Consider the following 17,499-nt stretch of genomic DNA (forward strand, 5'->3'; position numbering starts at 1 on the left):
CCGCTTCGCGCGCGCCCGCTCTGGCCCAAAGCGCGTTTCCGGCGCGCGCCACCAGCTTCCCCATCATCCTTATTATGCAGCGTGTATACGGATACCAAAGACGGTGATAGTACTTTCCTCCTCTGCTTCACTTAAAGCAGCAGCACCGTAGTATAAACAGTCATTCTTTTATTATAATATTTATGATATAATATCGTTATTACATGTATGGAAGCTGCTCATTTTTAAGTATGCACTTAAAGTAAGCCAGCTTTCAAAGGGTTAGTACCTGAGGTGTAGAGGAATAAACGAACATTAGCTTGGATTTCTTGAGTCTGTACTTTTATTGTGACATATCTGATCACAGAATTATGACGTTGATCTTGGTGAGAGGGTCCTTTTAGTGTTTGGTGGAACAACTCAGGTGTCTAACGTGTAAATAGGGGGCCCAACCAAACTTTGCTTTTATGCAGGTCTGGGCTTGCAAAGCAAATGTTTAATGTTTAACTGTAAACCTTCATGTTGGAGAGGAGGTAGGGATACAGCTGTCAGATGGAGTTATCATTTTTTTAAACAACATTATTAGTGCATCTCAGAAAATTAGAATATTGTAAAAATGTTTGTTATGTCCCCACATTTAGTTCAAAAAGGCAAGCTTTCATTTATTATATATGCATTACATGTAAGGTGAAACATATTGTCTTTTCTCTGTTATAATTTATATTATTGCATTTTTTGACTTACAAAAATCTTTTCAGTTTGATGAGTCCGCCAGTATCAATACTGTGTCTAGTTCAGCACATGCAACCACTGTTCAGTAGCTCAGCGATCTTCCCCAATCATGAGGAAGACTGCTGACTTGACAGTTGTCCAGAGCCACAGAAGGTCATTGCTGCATAGATTGTCTGTCGGAAAAAGTGGACAAACAAAAAGGATGACCAGTCTTCAGATGATTGTGTGTTAGAAGAGCTTTGCAATCAGTGGACTGTAGCTGGTGTTAGTGCATTAGGAGGCACCACAAGCAGACATCTTTAGGAATAGCGGGGAACAGTCACACACTAATTTTTTGCACTTCATTTTGAAATTAAGGCGGTAGAGCACACGAGTCACATACAACTCACTTTGATCTTAGGTGCGATGGCGCAGTGACATTACAGGATAAATGTGTAAAATTACAGAAAGAGTTTGGGTAGTTTATTGCCCAGGCTGTCCTGTTTGTTTTTTTTTAATCATTAATTCACAGAAATGTTTCTTCTGTGAATTATTTTACTGTGGACTCACAGAAAAATAAATTAATAAATGAAAAATTAAAAAAAACTTACATGATTTAATTTAATAATTTGGTGTAGTATTAATGGTATTTATTTTGGGCGGTGGTGAGGTCTTTACCAATAGGAAAAGCTTTCAAACTAAAAGTTCAAAAACTATCCTCCACTTAATGTTTTCCAAAGTCTTTGCTGGGCTGATCCTGCTCCCTGGGCCTTATCGTTGTTTGGAGGAAGAGTGGGAGAGGCACAGAATCCAGTGGGAAGTTTCCACGGTCTGTGATGATGCTGATGTTGTTGGTGGCTGGCCCACTGTGTGTTATGAAGTCCAAAGTCAACACAATCGTCTTCATGGTTCCATCTGCTGACATGCTTTATGGAAACACAGATCTCCTTTTCCAGTAGGACTTAGCATCTACCTCCAGTGCCAGAACTGCTACCGAATGTTGAACACCTTATTGTGTTTCATTGGCCAACCAGCTCCTGACCTGAACCCTGTAGAGAATTCATCTACAGGGTCAAAGCCACCTGGGCTTCAATAACACCTCAGCAGAGCCACGATGCACTAATGCAGCAGTTCTTGGTAAAGGAGTCCAAACAAAAAACTGAGTAGAAGTGAACAAACTTTTCAAGAGAAAAATAGTCGGAAAAACTGGATTTCTGATTTTCATGAGCTTACATGAAGATCATCAAGTTGGGGGGGAAAAAAGATTTGAAATATTTCACTTGAAGTATGACGAATATATAAGGTATGAAGGCTTACATTCTCTGACGCACCACAATTTCCCTGTGAAATGAACAAATGTTCTAAAGGGCAACATGTCATTGTAAAAGTGAGACATACTTTCCACACACTCACTGAGGCTCAGAATAGCAACATTATAATCTACATGTAACCCAACAATGACCCTTTGAAAGCAAATGGACACCCATTTAATACACCCACACACCAGCTTATACATAAAGTGCCAATATAAGCATTTTATTTCTATTGAAAAGAAAATTACAGTGACAATCAGGGTCCTTTAATAGGAAGGGCTAAATGGATTGTCATGGCAAAAAAAAAGAAGAAAAAGGCAAATGCTGAGTGCAAATGTGCCACACTAGTCACGACGTGATTGGGCTGAAAACTCTCCACAAATTACTGACGATTGCTCGGCTTGGATATAACGAGGTGGTGATGGCCAACAGCCTGCGCTGGAGTCACTCTAAAATAAGACATGCACCATTAAAATAAATCTTTTTTCCTATAAAAGTCATTTCAAACGTTTGAATAGAACATAAAGTCCTTGGCGGCAAAACTGAAAATATCATTACAGATTAGTTTCTTTGCTTACTGGATTTCTCGTCGGTGCTTTGGAATTAACCTCCTGAAGTGGCGCCAAACTGCACAGCCCCCCCGTCAATATTTCAGAGCAACGTATATCTATATGTTTCTTTCAATGTAAACAAGTTAAGGCCAATATTGTCGTCAACAGACAATACATTTATAGTAGCAAACAGTTTTAACAGTTGATAAATACGAAAAGCTACAACAGCAGAATCTCTCATTAGGCTCATTTCACTACACTTTCCCACAGCACGCGTAAAGGCTGGAAATTTGGGACACTTTCCGACTTACACTTTCTTTACCTGACACCTCCTAAAGATCTTCAAGCTTTTTTTTAAGTTTCATTTCCCCTAAGCCACCAACAAAATCTTCCACAGATTGAAACTTCACGCAACAGAAGCAGCTGCGTAAGACTTGGTGGGACAATCGTTGACATTCTCTCAGAGCTGTATTTTGGCAGGATATTTATGAGAGGATACAGAGAAGGAGAATCTCTGCATAGGCTGAGCTCCAGTGCTACTGAGGACTGCTGTGGTGGGGACACTCGCAAGCCAAAGTAAGAGGTAGGGTGGGGGCTACAGTGGGTTGATAACTGTTGTGTCATCTGCGTGAAAGATCACTTTGAAGACGTATAACAAATGTTGGTGGCTCTGAGTAGAAGTCGGTGATGGAGGGAAACAAAATTATTTCCTCATATGCATGATCTCTCGTTAGCTGGCGTACAGAGCCCAACTGGTATCTGACTTAACTGATATTTTTAGACGACACTCACCTATTACAGATATCTCAGTATCAGTATATAAATGCCATCTGATATGTGCAGTAACCTTTGTTTTTTTAAATATTACTGTTTCTTTAAGGAAAATAATGGAGAAAGGGATGTGTCGGGCAATTACGGCGACATTACAGAGTTTTACACACTCCCATTCTTTTGCCTTTAATACAATGCCATATTGCACCTCAGCAGATCTGAATTAACAACAAAAGCAATTCCTCCTCTAATTTGACACATGTATTTATATGCTGTATATGTATATGTAGAATACATATACATAAAAAAGCAACCCATCAGGAACAAATCGGCCTCTACAAAATATGGTGAAGTTTTTTCATTTTGTAATATGGAACAGGCTTTGCTGGTACACTTTTATCTATCCTTTAGACTTACATTTGAAATGTCACACTAAATTGATTATTATATGTAAAAGAATCCTGCTAAAGGTAAACACCACCTTTTCAGATATGCAAACTTAACTCTGTTGCAGTGATACTCTAACTTTGGGAGCTTATATAAATGTGATTTGGGTTTTTTTTAGGGAAAATGGACAAACTGAAGGTTGATGACTCTTGTGCTGACCAGTGTTTAAGCTAAATTAAAGCTGGACCCATTATGATTAATGATTGATTTAAAAGGAAAAAACAGTCATGGGGCATTGGCTTCTTAATCAAGGCATGCTATAAGAAGTTTGAGACTTCAGAAAAACTGGATAGGTGATGATGGTATGTCTTGCTTGACTGAAAATTAGGCGAACATCCACTAGAGGGTCTACTTGGCCAGGGTGCTGTTGCATTGCTTTGTTGCCATATAAAAGTGTTGTGTTGGCAGAGCCTCCGCAGCAAAGGCTCTGTCTGTGCCAGAAATGTTTGGGAGGTGTTGAAGTATACAAACTTGGCAACGTGATCACTCACCGATTCTTACCAGTGACGTGAAAAAGACAGAGATGGAGTCACGCTGAGGCAACGAAGGGCACGCTTTGGTGAAAGTGATACGGACAAAGAGAAAGAGAGCTTTACAACACGAAGGGAAGGACACAAACACAAAGTCACATCAGTGAACGTCATGACAGAAGCGGGGAGGATCACTGAAGGAGACAGGCACATGAACATAGCAGTTTTCATAAAGCCTGAACTCGAATGACTTTGGAAACTAGAAAAGTAAAAAGGGAAAAAAACAAAATCAAAAGATCAAAACTGACATTGAAAATATGCATCAATATAAAAAAAATCCACAAGAATAGCAGAAACAGGATAACACTTCAGAAGTCTTAGCTGTGTCGTGAGAAAGAGCTGTGATTCTTTGATTCTCCCTGTATGTAAAGTGTTTGCTTCCTTCATTGCATTGTATCTCGCCAGATAATTGTCCAGCAATGGCTGTGTAAACAAAACCTCCAAAAAAGGTGTGTGTGTGTGTAGTAGATATATATCTGCAAGTGTGCATCAAAGGGGTTTGGCTGAGCACAACAATGCTAGTTCCTCTTCCGTTTATTCTGCGATTGGACTGCTGGCCCAGTTAGAGCTGTGGTAGGCTGGTTAAACCCTTAGCCATCAGATCGCCATGTCTGGTGCGCCTCCACTTCCTCTGAGACGACTAGCAGGAGTTCACAGTTCTTCCCTCGTAGCTGCTGGTGGAGAAACTTCCTGAGAATGTGATAAAAATCAAACAAAGAATTACATTTTTTTAAATTAAAGTGAAAGTGATTAAAGTGAAACAACAACAACAAAATTAACAAGGTGTACGCTGATGTAAAGCTTCAATGAATTATTTTTTAGCCCAGCAGAACAAGTTGTAAACCACAATACAAGTTGTAATTCAAGTTGTTCAGGTTCAGTGAATAGCTTGAAATGAACTGCCAGAGGTTAAAAAAAAGTAAAGGTTACCCAAAACTAAAGAAATAATGCAATTTTTCTTAAATGAATTATACTAAAAGGCCTTTTTCATGGAACATAAAATGGGTTAACAATTTAAACTGTTCTGCAGCAACGGAGGTTTATCAAGCCTTGAAACCTGGTGTTCCAACCCTCTGTCTACATAAACACTGGAACACACTGGATCCATACCCTCTTGAGCATCGGTTGAACAGTATTGCGCTGCATAAAATAGTGTGTTGCTACAAAAATGGTGAGAAAAAGGCAATTAATAATGGAAGATGTCTGGCGCACCCAAAGCCACACCTGAATCAGACGACAAGTTTCTGAGAGTTAACAGCTTGCATGATAGGCGGCTCAGAGGACAACAGCTTCAAGCACAGCTTAATAGTGGTCGTAGTAAGCAAGTCTCAGTCTGAACTGTGATGAGGAGACTTCGAGCGGACAAGTTGCAGCAAGAAAAATATAGTTAAGACGTCAGAATAAGACAAAGAGGTTTGCCTGGCCATGAAACATTGCCAATGGACTATGGGCAGAAATCTGTGCCATCAGAAACTGAATTTGAATAAGTTAAATTTGAATTTGAATTGCTCAGATTGAATCTGAATTGTAACTTGAATAAATGCTTTTGAAAACCGAATTTGAATTAGTCTAATTTGAAATTGAATTTATGGTTTGAAAATGATCATCACTAAATTGAAATTGAATTTTATATTTTGAAAATGAATTGATTTGCTTTGAAACTGCATTTTATCCTTTAAAAATTCAGCTCTCGAATAATTTCAGTTTCACTTCTCACCATTCAGTTTCAGTTCTACAATTCAATTTCAGTTCCAAAATTCAGTTTTTTGGAACTTACATCCGGTTCCGGTTCAAGCGCAGATTAATAGAACTACGTTTTACTAGCGGACCGAAAGTGTTACCGACGGGAATCTACAGCGTCTTGAGCTGAATTAAGACTTCAGAAGTCATTCGTCATGTCGAGTGACCAGCGGATAAACTCTCAGGTTGGTAATAAATGTATTACATGTATAAGAACAAGCGTCATGTTAACAAATGATAGCCGTACGGTAACTTTTATGCTTATTGTAGCTGCTAGCTAAAAACGCTAATTTAGCGTAGTTTGCCCTGAATTCAGCTTTGACAACAAATATGATCGACTGTTTCTAGTAGAATTCCAAAGTTGTCATCTTGGACCCTCTCAGAGTACCCCCTCTGTATGCTTGCAGAGACCCCTACAGTAGGGAAACATGCAAAACGGTGTCCAAACCTTTGTATTTTAGCTTTATTTATGTCTTACACAGCATCCCAACTCTTTAGCTAACTTAATAACTTTAGCTAAAGTGAATAGTTAGTCTAATTCATTAGTGCAGCATTACTGGATCACCTTTGTTTGAAGTGATATAATATGATATACAACTTTCACTGTGTTTAACTACCATAATAATTCTACTTAATTAATTTTTTTTTTTAAACATACTGCTCCATTAATATGTTTGACAGGCTGAAGTTGTCGGGTCACCTCCTAAATCGACCATCTTTTACAGGTGTTTTGTGCCAGAAATGGAGTGTCCACTGAAGACTGAAGATACTGAATCTCTACGCCTTGCAATCCATCCCTCTTGTGCCTTCATCTAGACAAGAGACATTAACTTAACCACTCTCATATGCTCTGTACCTACATCACCTTCCCTGACAGTCGTAGCTTGGCTCATCTGAGGGTGAAATTATAAGAATGTGTTATTTTGCAAAGTGCTCTCTAGGGTTCCTAAATAAAATATGGCATTGAGGTCTTTTGAATTAATCCCTTCTTCTGAAATATAAGAACCTCTCCTGGTTTTAATGGCACTTTGGATTTCCTTACTTTCTGTTCCACTCCCAACCCCAAATAGATGCTGACAAGCTGCCACAGTAACATGGAAGAGGGAAAGAAGTTGGAAAGGACTACTACAAATAAACCTAATGCCTAACAATGTAAAATAAGAACAATAATAAAGATAAGATGAAGTAACAAGTTTTTAGTTTTTTGTTTATTCCAAATGATCATCCAGATGTCTGTGACATGTGATGACAAACACCATAATGGAAGGCCTTAGTCATCACATGCTTAAACTCATATTTTTGCATATGCTGAACAGGCAGTCAGACATGCTGTAACTGTGGGGTAGAAAACAGCATAAACACCATACGGCAGGGGTCTCAAACTCCAGTCCTCGAGGGCCAGTGTCATGCAACTTTTCCATGCCCTCGAGGACTGGAGTTTGAGACCCCTGTCATATGGAATATGACAGGGGTGGTTGAACTGCATGAAGACTCTGAAGTTTCTCTTCTCTTCTGGCAGGACAGGAATGTGGCCTTGTCCTGTGAGCCACTGTAAGGATGTACTTAGAGTAGAACTGGACTGTCACCAGCCTCAGGCTCTTCACCCTTTTCAAAGACAAAGAAGTCATTTAGATAAAATATTAGATATTGTTTACCTGTAAATGCACAAAGTAAATTTAGAAATGTAATTATTGTTAAGAGTGAACAAGCACTGATAGTGTAATCTACAGCTGTGGCCAAACGTTTAGAGAATGAGAAGTGTTGTTTGCTTATTTACAAAGTTTGCTGTTTCAGTGATAGTTGTATATCATATTATATCACTTCAAACAGAGGTGATCCAGTAATGCTGCACTAATGAATTAGGCTACCTATTCACTTTAGCTAAAGTTATTAAGTTAGCTAAAGAGTTGGGATGCTGTGTAAGACATAAATAAAGCTAAAATACAAAGGTTTGGACACCGTTTTGCATGTTTCCCTACTGTAGGGGTCTCTGCAAGCATACAGAGGGGGTACTCTGAGAGGGTCCAAGATGACAACTTTGGAATTCTACTAGAAACAGTCGATCATATTTGTTGTCAAAGCTGAATTCAGGGCAAACTACGCTAAATTAGCGTTTTTAGCTAGCAGCTACAATAAGCATAAAAGTTACCGTACGGCTATCATTTGTTAACATGACGCTTGTTCTTATACATGTAATACATTTATTACCAACCTGAGAGTTTATCCGCTGGTCACTCGACATGACGAATGACTTCTGAAGTCTTAATTCAGCTCAAGACGCTGTAGATTCCCGTCAGTAACACTTTAGGTCGGCTAGTAAAACGTAGTTCTATTAATCTGCGCTTGAACCGGAACCGGATGTAAGTTCCAAAAAACTGAATTTTGGAACTGAAATTGAATTGTAGAACTGAAACTGAATGGTGAGAAGTGAAACTGAAAGTATTCGAGAGCTGAATTTTTAAAGGATAAAATGCAGTTTCAAAGCAAATCAATTCATTTTCAAAATATAAAATTCAATTTCAATTTAGTGATGATCATTTTCAAACCATAAATTCAATTTCAAATTAGACTAATTCAAATTCGGTTTTCAAAAGCATTTATTCAAGTTACAATTCTGATTCAATCTGAGCAATTCAAATTCAAATTTAACTTATTCAAATTCAGTTTCTGATGGCACAGATTTCTGCCCATAATGGACCACTGAAGACTGGAAGATGGTATTATGGACTGGATCAAAATTTGAAATCATCACACAAGATATTTGTACGGCATCAAGTAGGCGAAAGGACAACTGTCAAACATGGAAGAGGAAGTGTGATGGTCTGGAGCTGTTTTGCTGGACCCAGTGTCGGTGACTTGTACAAAGGGTGTTACCACAGCGCCATGCAGTACCCTCTGGTCAGGGGTTCATCCTACAGCAAGATGATGACCCAAAACATAAGTCCAAGCTATACCAGAGCTACCTCAGGAAAAAAGAGCAAGACGGTAAGCTTGAAAACATGGAGTGGCCAGCACAGTCTCCAGACTTAAAGCCCATCAAGCTGGTTTGGGATGAACTGGACAGAAGAGTGAAAGCAAAGCAACCTACTGCCACACATTTATGGGAACTTCTGCAACAGATATTGTAAGAACTTTTTGAAGAATATTTAATTTCTATTGTAGAAAGAATGCCACGGGTGTGTTCAGCTGTTATATCTGCCAATGGTGGCTACTTTGATGAGTCAAAAGTTTAGAATACATTTTGGTCTATAAATTGATTCCATGATTTTTTTTTTTACTCCAATTGCTTATTTCTACTATGCTTTCATCTTAGAGTGCAATGAGACATTAAACTGCATAATTTTCAATTCTAAAACGTTTGACTGGTAGTGTATGTCTGATTAAACCGTGTCTTTTCCATGCATGCTCAACTTGCACATAGAGGCTCAGGCAAATAGTCTTTTGCACATTTACAACCACATGCTAACATGTTCTTTTTTAACTTTATATTTTCAGTGTACACTGAGGGCCATGGGAGCATTGCGATTTCAAATTCCTGTGTATAACTCTACATATGGTCTTCAACAATAAAGCTGACCTTGATTTGACTTTGTTAGTATGTGTATAGAATGGGCAATGTCACCAAATTTGTCAGAGTAAACCACGGTGTGCCCACCACGAGACTGCTCGTAACAACAAACCTAATCAAACACTTGAATTACCCTTGACCAGCTGAACATGGACATTTTAAAGAAGCTAACAAAGGAAAAGTGATTAAAGTGAAAGCTATCCAGAGCTTAGAGTCAGCCTCGGTATAATCAGTGAAAAACCCCAAAAAACATTAAAGCAGCCAACAAGGAAAACTTGTTTGGTTAAATGTATAATATATATAAATATTTGTTATTGATATATACATATCAATAACATATCAAATATATCAGGTAAAAGTGGGTGTACAACAACCCATTTTAAGTTGTTTATTAGTTAGTTATTTGTACCTCTTCTTAGTAGCAGGGCTCTTTATTTTTATTGCTTAGGGGAGAGAAGATTCTGCAACGCGTGCACCAGGTATAGCGGAATGGTTCAGTTTGTCCCCAGTATACCTTTTTTGCTTTCTTCTGACCACTACTCATGCTAGGGCCTTCATCTGGGCTGTATGGTTTTCAGGGTTTTCAGGGTTTTCAGCGTTATTTTGTTATCGTTTTTATCGTTAACTCGATTTTCCTGGGTCTTTTCACGTGTGTTATGAATAAATCTTCTTTTTTTCGGTACCGGTACTAGTTTTATTTTGTTGTATTTATCCGCGACACCCTAAAGGCCGGTCCGTGAAAATATTGTCGGGCATAAACCGGTCCGTGGCGCAAAAAAGGTTGGGGACCGCTGGCTTAGAGTACTAATCAGGTGGAACCAGATTATCTTCCACAGCACACCTGATCATTTCTCGCGGCACACAGTGGTTGGGAAACACTGGTCTACAAGACACAGCCCTCTGCCCTGACCTCTGTCTACACTTTCTGATGAGTTTATAATCTCACTCATTCATTTCAGGACATATGTAATAAAACATTAAGACTATATGGTAAAGTTAGGTCATTCTAAGTAAGTAGCATGAGGTTTTATCACTATAATAGATGGCTAGAACATTTTTGTGGATCAACATGGCTGTCTTGGGCCTTTACAGATCCTCGAGTCATCTAGAATCGTTATGAGGTACATTTCGTCATGAGATGATGAGCTTGATGGTCCGTGCGGCTGTCCGCGTGCCTCTATCGTCTACAGATTTTACATTACAATGCAATAACTATGCATGCACCCCAGGCAGCAGACTTCAAAGAACTACAACAGGAATAACTACTCATCTGTGATGCATTAGTTGTCCATGTACATGCAGAGCATCATCAAGGCTTCACACTTACTTCTAACATGGAGCTAACTGTACATTTCTCAGCTAGATCCTCTCCACTGGCACATCTATTAGTTTTTAAAACTTCATGACAACAAAATTATAAAACAACACAGCTGCTGCTGCTACACATGCACACACTCCCCATCCCTCTCACCTGAGCTCATCCGGATTGCCAATTGGTTGAGGGCTACGTAGCTTGGAGTCCAAGTTGTAGTAGACTCCTCCCACCTCTCTGACGCCTATCCAGTGCTGGCGCTTAAGCGGCAACCGGAGGGGCCCCCAGCGCAGATTGGACGGTACGTTCAGGATGAAGCCCTCCACGTTGGACAGTTCAATATTGCCAACATCCCTAAAAAAATATATATTTTTAATAATAACAATAACAACAACAACAATATTAGTAACACTAATAATACATATATATTACATGACTATTTGAAAATATTTGTATTTACTTTTTTTAAAGATTTTTTTTTTTGGCCTTTATTGGATGGAGACAGTGTAGATTGAAAGGAAAGTGGGGATTGAGAGAGGGGAAGACAAAGGGCTGCGGGTCGGACTCGAACCCGGGCCTACTGCTCTCCAGCCATACAGCATTTTTGTTACCTGTCATTATTTGGGCTTGCATTTACTTGAGCAATATATATATATATTTATTTTTACATTGAAACTTTCAGCTATGTTCAGATAAAATGCACTTACAAGTGTAGTCACAACACAAAGGTCCATTCTAAGTCAGGAAGTCCAGAAAAAAAAAACCCTGTGATAAACCATCCGCAGTAACAATCACAAGCAAAGCTATTCAGCTATGTACAGGACATCGCAAGAGACTGCGTAGAATACCAGAGAGAAGCATTCTTGCAGCCAGAAGTTTAAACAAACCAGGAAGGCGTATCCATTTTCAAATGAAACAAACAGGTTATATGGCACACATGCTTACGGCACTGCAAAGCACTCTTGATTTTTTATCAGTTCCCATTGATGACTGTAACGAACACTGTGTAACTCAACTGCGCTGACCTTTGTGCAGTTTGTGTAGCGACATGTGTTGCAAACTTTGCATCTGTCAAAATTCAAAACTGTCATTAACTGGCAAACGAAGACTGAAGTGGAGACTGTGAAGTTTTAGTGCTTGAATGCCTGCCACACCTACGCTCCAGTATCAGAGCACACTTCTAAACACAGTTGACTGTACACTGATGATAATACTACACGAGGACAACGATCAACCAATCAGATTTAATAAAAACTCAGAGTTTGTGGGTTTTCTGCTCCAGAAAGAGAGCTAACTTAAACTCGGGGTCTATTATTGGAGTAACAGACTCTGAGACCGCTGGCAGGTTTTCTTCAACAAACTCTGAGCACATACTGAAATGTATTAATTTAAGAAGTTTACAAATATTATAATCCCACTGATATGTTAGCTTAGTATTTGTTCTATTTAACCTGAGTGCTTATAGAATTGATCTTTTCATCTGTGATTCTGTGGACAATAAGTCATCTCTGAGGCTGTCTGGTGAGGGTTCTCGTTGAGGGACATTCACATTTCTGGATTAAAACGAAGGCTCTGCGTTTTCTTTACCCAATGCTGGTACCTTTTTTTTTCATTACACATGCTGAACTGCTAGAAAAAACCTCAAGAGGTTTTTTTTAACCTGCTCTGTGGATCAGGGCACCAGATTTCCTTGTCTTATCAATCACTTGTCCTCTCATAAGTGACCTTATTATTTTGCTCCCTTCCAAAAATAAATGATATTTATAAATACTCCAGTTGTGGGTTGGAGCTTTTAAGCACACTTTTTTCACCGTGGTCCAAATACTTAAAAATATCTTGGCTGCAAGTGTTTACCGCATCAAAAATCCCCTGTGAGTAGAGTTATAAAAACAGCCTCAGGTCACAGGAACTTCATAAACATAACCAAAGAATAAAAAGAAGTCATGTCTTCTCTTGTCGAGAAATCCAAAATGAGAGAGCGCTTAAGTGCTAGTCCATTCATCGCGTTGTTTTCTCGCCTCAGTCTCCGGTTAACGTGCCAGCAACCGAATGTTTACAACATGTAAGCATGTAAAGCCTTAGTTACATGCAAAAAAGAGGTGAATCTCCACTGTGTTATGCCAAACAACAACAGCGCGCATCTGCAGAGCTCAAAAAGAGAAAAACAGGAATGGGTTTTATCGATATAGCAAGTCTGTGTTTGGTGCTGCTGTCAACAGTCATGTAAGACTGATAATGAAGGAAGAAGGAATGCTGATAAAACCGACTCAAACTTTATCAACCACAGGAAGCACTGACTAATCACAGGGATCACTCAGGACCCTGCTGATGAGGTGGCTGAGGTGCAGATGAAAACAAGGGGTGCCTCCTTTTTAGTATTGACAATATATGTGCACTCTAGCGAGATAAGAGAGGAACAAGTGTAAACAAGTACAGATAAGCAACAATAGACTGATTGCTTTTCTTTGGTTTGGGTTTCCTCAGCCTAACATTGACTATTTTGGGAAACAATCAGGGGTAGAAGTCATGAGGCAAATTGCAGTTACAACGTAAGCAAATGGAAATAAATCTATTAAATCAATACTTCTACTAGATTAAATATGATTTATCCATGCTAAGGCTTCTTTTGTTGCTACTCCTACATACCTTCTTTTATCCCACCAAACTGCCTCAAACCCTCGGGTCTGCAGGGCTGCCATAATGACATTGACGTCATAGTTCCCGTTTCCCAGCATGCTCTTTTTGTGAGGCGTCACCATAGTGCTGGGAGAGAGCCTGCAACAAGTCGACAAAAGGGATCGTCCACAGATCACTTAGTCAGATTGTATTTACGAAACATTTTATGCACACCTTAACACTTTTAATCCACATACTGTCTCACCTCTGGTAGATCTCCTGCAGGGTGTCTCGGCTGAAGGCTGTCCCATCCTGGAAGACGTTATTGAGTGCGTGCAGGGCACACAGCTCCCGCCGTTGCTTTTCGTGATAAATGGCCGGAGGCACCAAAGAAGCTTGGGGAGGAGCTGGCGAGGTGAGTGAAGAAGAGGACGATGAGAGATCTTGCTGCTGAGTTTCCCTGGGATCCCTGGACCTCTTCTCCTCTGCTCCCACCACCGCCTCCCCTCCTCCTCCCCCTCCACTTCCTCCACCACCTTTCTGTTTGCTGACCTTCCAGGGCATGCACCCCAGCTCCTGCAGGCTGCCTCGCCCCTTCCCCTTCCACTCACCGGCTGGATACGGAGCACTTCCCATCCCTGGATGTTCACCACCGCCAGCGCTGTCGCCGCCCCCACCTCCACCGGTACCTCCTTCAGCTCCACAACTACTAATGTCAGGACACTACATGAACATCATGACAACCATTTGCGTGATAACCTCTCAGCCACTTGGAAGAGAGGAGCTTGTATCTGGAGGGAGGGTAAATGAGACCTGTGGCTCTCAAACACCGCAAAACCTTCTTTCTGTCTCTTTCCCACTAAAGGACAGATGTGCAGAAAGATCGCTATGAGTGACCAAGTATAACCAGCAAAGATACTCTAGATACTCCAAAATGACAGACTAGTCCTCCAACAGCACAGCGGTGTCATCAATCATAGTGCCGTCACTCTTTGCGTTTTCCACTTCCTCCATCCTCTATGTGCTGACAGCTCTTTCCATCTAAAGCCTACAGCTTAGCAGGTCTTTCCATCCTCCAAGACTTGCTGACGGCAAAGCTACAGTTCCACAGGAACAGAGGAGTCACACACTGTGGAGAAAAATACAGTCAATAAGCAACTGAAATGCAAAAAATAAACACACTGTATTAAAAAGGAAAGGAAGGTCACGTGTTTTTCCTCATAATTTAGCTATTACACATAATAACACAAGTCCCCAAATCACACCTCGGATATGGTTGGTTAAAGAATAGCTGCCAAATCGGCCTAAACAACACGGTGAAGCACCACTGAATACGCTGTTACATTATTTAGAGCTTCAGTTGGTCAGCAGAGCTCAAATGAAGGGAAGGTAAACATTTCGAGCAGCTTTGAACTGGATAGAGGAAGCAAGCTGTTCACTGAGCTAGCAACATTTGACAAGAGCTACACGTTAATGTGAAGCTTACACAGCGTTAAGGAGACATAGCAAATATATTCCCCTAATAGCAGGAAAAGAAGGTTTTAATCCGTGTTAGCAGATATCTGGCGTTGTTCTTACTGCTGCTCTACGTGACTCCGTGTCTCCAGCAAACACAACCACAACGCCTCCTTTTATGATTTATAACTTCATTTTCTCTCGCCGACCACTTCCCCGCCCGTTACCTGCCGCTGGTGTCACAGCTGGGCTGCCGTAAACCGGTCTAAAACCCGAGTCTCCTCTGTCCTTTTCCCCCTAAAGGGTGCTCAGACCTTTGTCTTTGCCACTTTTTTCCTGTTGTGGCTCTCTCCTGTCTCTTTCTCCGTCCGTGCAGTCGCGGACATGCGCAGTAGCGCCTCCCTGGCTCCATATTGCTGTCACCGCCTGCGTCAGTAGACTGGAGCAGATCCTCCCCCGAGACTGCCAAAGCCTACCTTTCCCACTTTGTTCTCACCTGTAGTGCGCTTTTCATCACAATACTGCTGCACAAAGGGTTTAAATACGTATGAAAATATGTTTTACCATAGGAAACATCACCTGCTGTCTTCTTAAAGCAGTTCCAACTCTTAAACTTTACTTCATGAATGGGTCATACAAATGAGGACTGCTTTAGCCTCCTTTAGCTTATTGTTTAGCTTTGTCATTTTTGATTTAGTCTCACAACATAAAATTTGCCAGTCTGTAAATACTTAAGCTGCTTAAAAGTTAGATATTTTCCACTTGGTGGGAACTTAAAAGAAAAAAAAAAGTATTTCAGTTAAACAAACTAATGCCATATGCCTATGTCATTGTTCACTGGTTGAGCAAATTAATAGGACGGCTAAGTTTGAAATTTGTTTTTGGTACAAAATCTTCCCAAGAGGTTGATTCTGTTCATCTGGATGTAGTGTTTTCAGTGGGAGAAACGTCTCAGCTGACTGCAGTTTCCCCCAACCTTATAAACAGTACCTTTTCACAATGACTGCAACTAGCACCACTGAATGAACAATGGGCTGTGAGGTCAGTTCCTTGATCACTGGCTGGGGAAAACTTGCAGTCAGCTGAGACTGAAGAAGTAAAATGAATGAGCGACGAAACGTTTCTCCCACTGAAAACGCTGTCCAGATGAACAGAATCATCTTTTTGGGAATTCCTTACCGGGATGATCAAGCATGCATCAAGATGTTACAAAAACTTGATAAAAAGTATATGCAATATGTGCAACAAATTAACAGGAAACAATTGATGTGAAACACAACACTGCCTCTGAAGCAGTCTTAACATGATGGCCTTCTTGTGTTGTCCTTCATTAAAGAAAAGTGAGAGAACTGTCTCACCCCTTTATTTATTTTACTGACATTTAGAGGGACACAGGAGTTTTCTCTCTTAATTTAGCATTTTGATTTGAAGCTACTCTTTCGCAGTCACCACCAAGCACCAGGCGTCAAACCAACATTTATGATGTTAAACACATACCAGTTCAACTGTACCTCAAAAACCCCACCAAAGGACGCCCTCTCTAAAGTAAAAGCAGCGCAGACAGTGTGTTGCATTGTCACAAGAATTTGCATAGTCAGTTGGTGAAGCAGAGGACACCTTAATATATATATTTTCATGCTTCCTCCTGATTTGCATATAAACTGCTGGAATTGCAGCTCACACTACACCCATTAAAAAGCTGATCAGTTCATTTGTATATTTGCTTATCACCGAGAATAGCCAATAAACACAGTTTTCACTTTATACGTGTTGTTTTGTTACTCTTTATAGAATTTTATCAGAATTTTTACAGAATTTTATCATCTGTTCCTCTGATAATGTTTGATTAAAGCGGAGGGCAATCCGTTAAGTTTGTGCTGCAGGAAGAGTGAAATGATGTGTGAAGGAGAAACCCTGAGTTAACAAACAAAGTTTTTTTGTGATAAAATGTTTATTGTGTTTAGAGAAATGTAAAAAAAGAGTAAGGGAAAAAAGAAAGAAGGGGGAGAGGAACAGACAGAGAGGCACTGAGTACAATAAAGACTTCAAATTTTACGCAACATCTTCTTTAGCTTTGTGGGTTCAGGCTGCAGTTCAAGATAAGCAACATCCATGAAAATGAGCAACCACTGCTGCCAAGTGAGCAACTGAAGCTTCCTCCGTGTGGAAATCAACTTTGTAGCAGCTATTAAACCAGCTAAAAACACACTTTTCTGAGCCTCATGCACTCTTAATTGACACAAATCCCTTAAAATTGAAAAAAATGGGGAAATGGAACTGAAATATGTTATAAAGTAGAAAGATTTTCTTAAAACATTTCCAAAACGTGGACACTCCAGGACTTTCCCATGCCATGTCATAAAAGGTGGGTTGGCAAAGTCAGCCTTAAGTTTCATACTATAAAATCTTTGTGAAGTCATATATGTCCTATGTACAAAATAAAGAAATGTATTTGTTGATTATTAGGGTTCCTGGAGGACTGTTTAACGATGTCCCAAACACCGTC

The 17,499-nt window shown here is 40.0% G+C and overlaps 1 protein-coding gene across 2 annotated transcripts; it reads right to left on the minus strand.

The window, feature by feature from the left end:
• Nucleotides 1-460: 460 nt before the first annotated feature.
• Nucleotides 461-15,360, minus strand: josd1 (Josephin domain containing 1). Of its 2 annotated transcripts, none has more exons than XM_080872220.1 (5): nt 15,221-15,360; nt 13,804-14,667; nt 13,569-13,697; nt 11,082-11,276; nt 461-4,992 (listed from the first exon to the last, which is right to left on the minus strand). In XM_080872220.1, the coding sequence occupies exons 2-5, from the start codon at nt 14,172-14,174 to the stop codon at nt 4,893-4,895; spliced, it is 795 nt and encodes a 264-aa protein (XP_080728346.1). In that variant the 5' UTR covers nt 14,175-14,667; nt 15,221-15,360; the 3' UTR covers nt 461-4,892. The 2 variants fall into 2 exon arrangements, with proteins under 2 accessions (XP_080728346.1, XP_080728347.1); XM_080872221.1 differs by having other exon boundaries at nt 15,117-15,342.
• Nucleotides 15,361-17,499: the final 2,139 nt, after the last annotated feature.

The sequence above is a fragment of the Rhamphochromis sp. 'chilingali' genome (genome assembly GCF_963969265.1).
Source record: "Rhamphochromis sp. 'chilingali' genome assembly, chromosome: 22".
In the NCBI taxonomy this organism is placed as follows: domain Eukaryota; kingdom Metazoa; phylum Chordata; class Actinopteri; order Cichliformes; family Cichlidae; genus Rhamphochromis; species Rhamphochromis sp. 'chilingali'.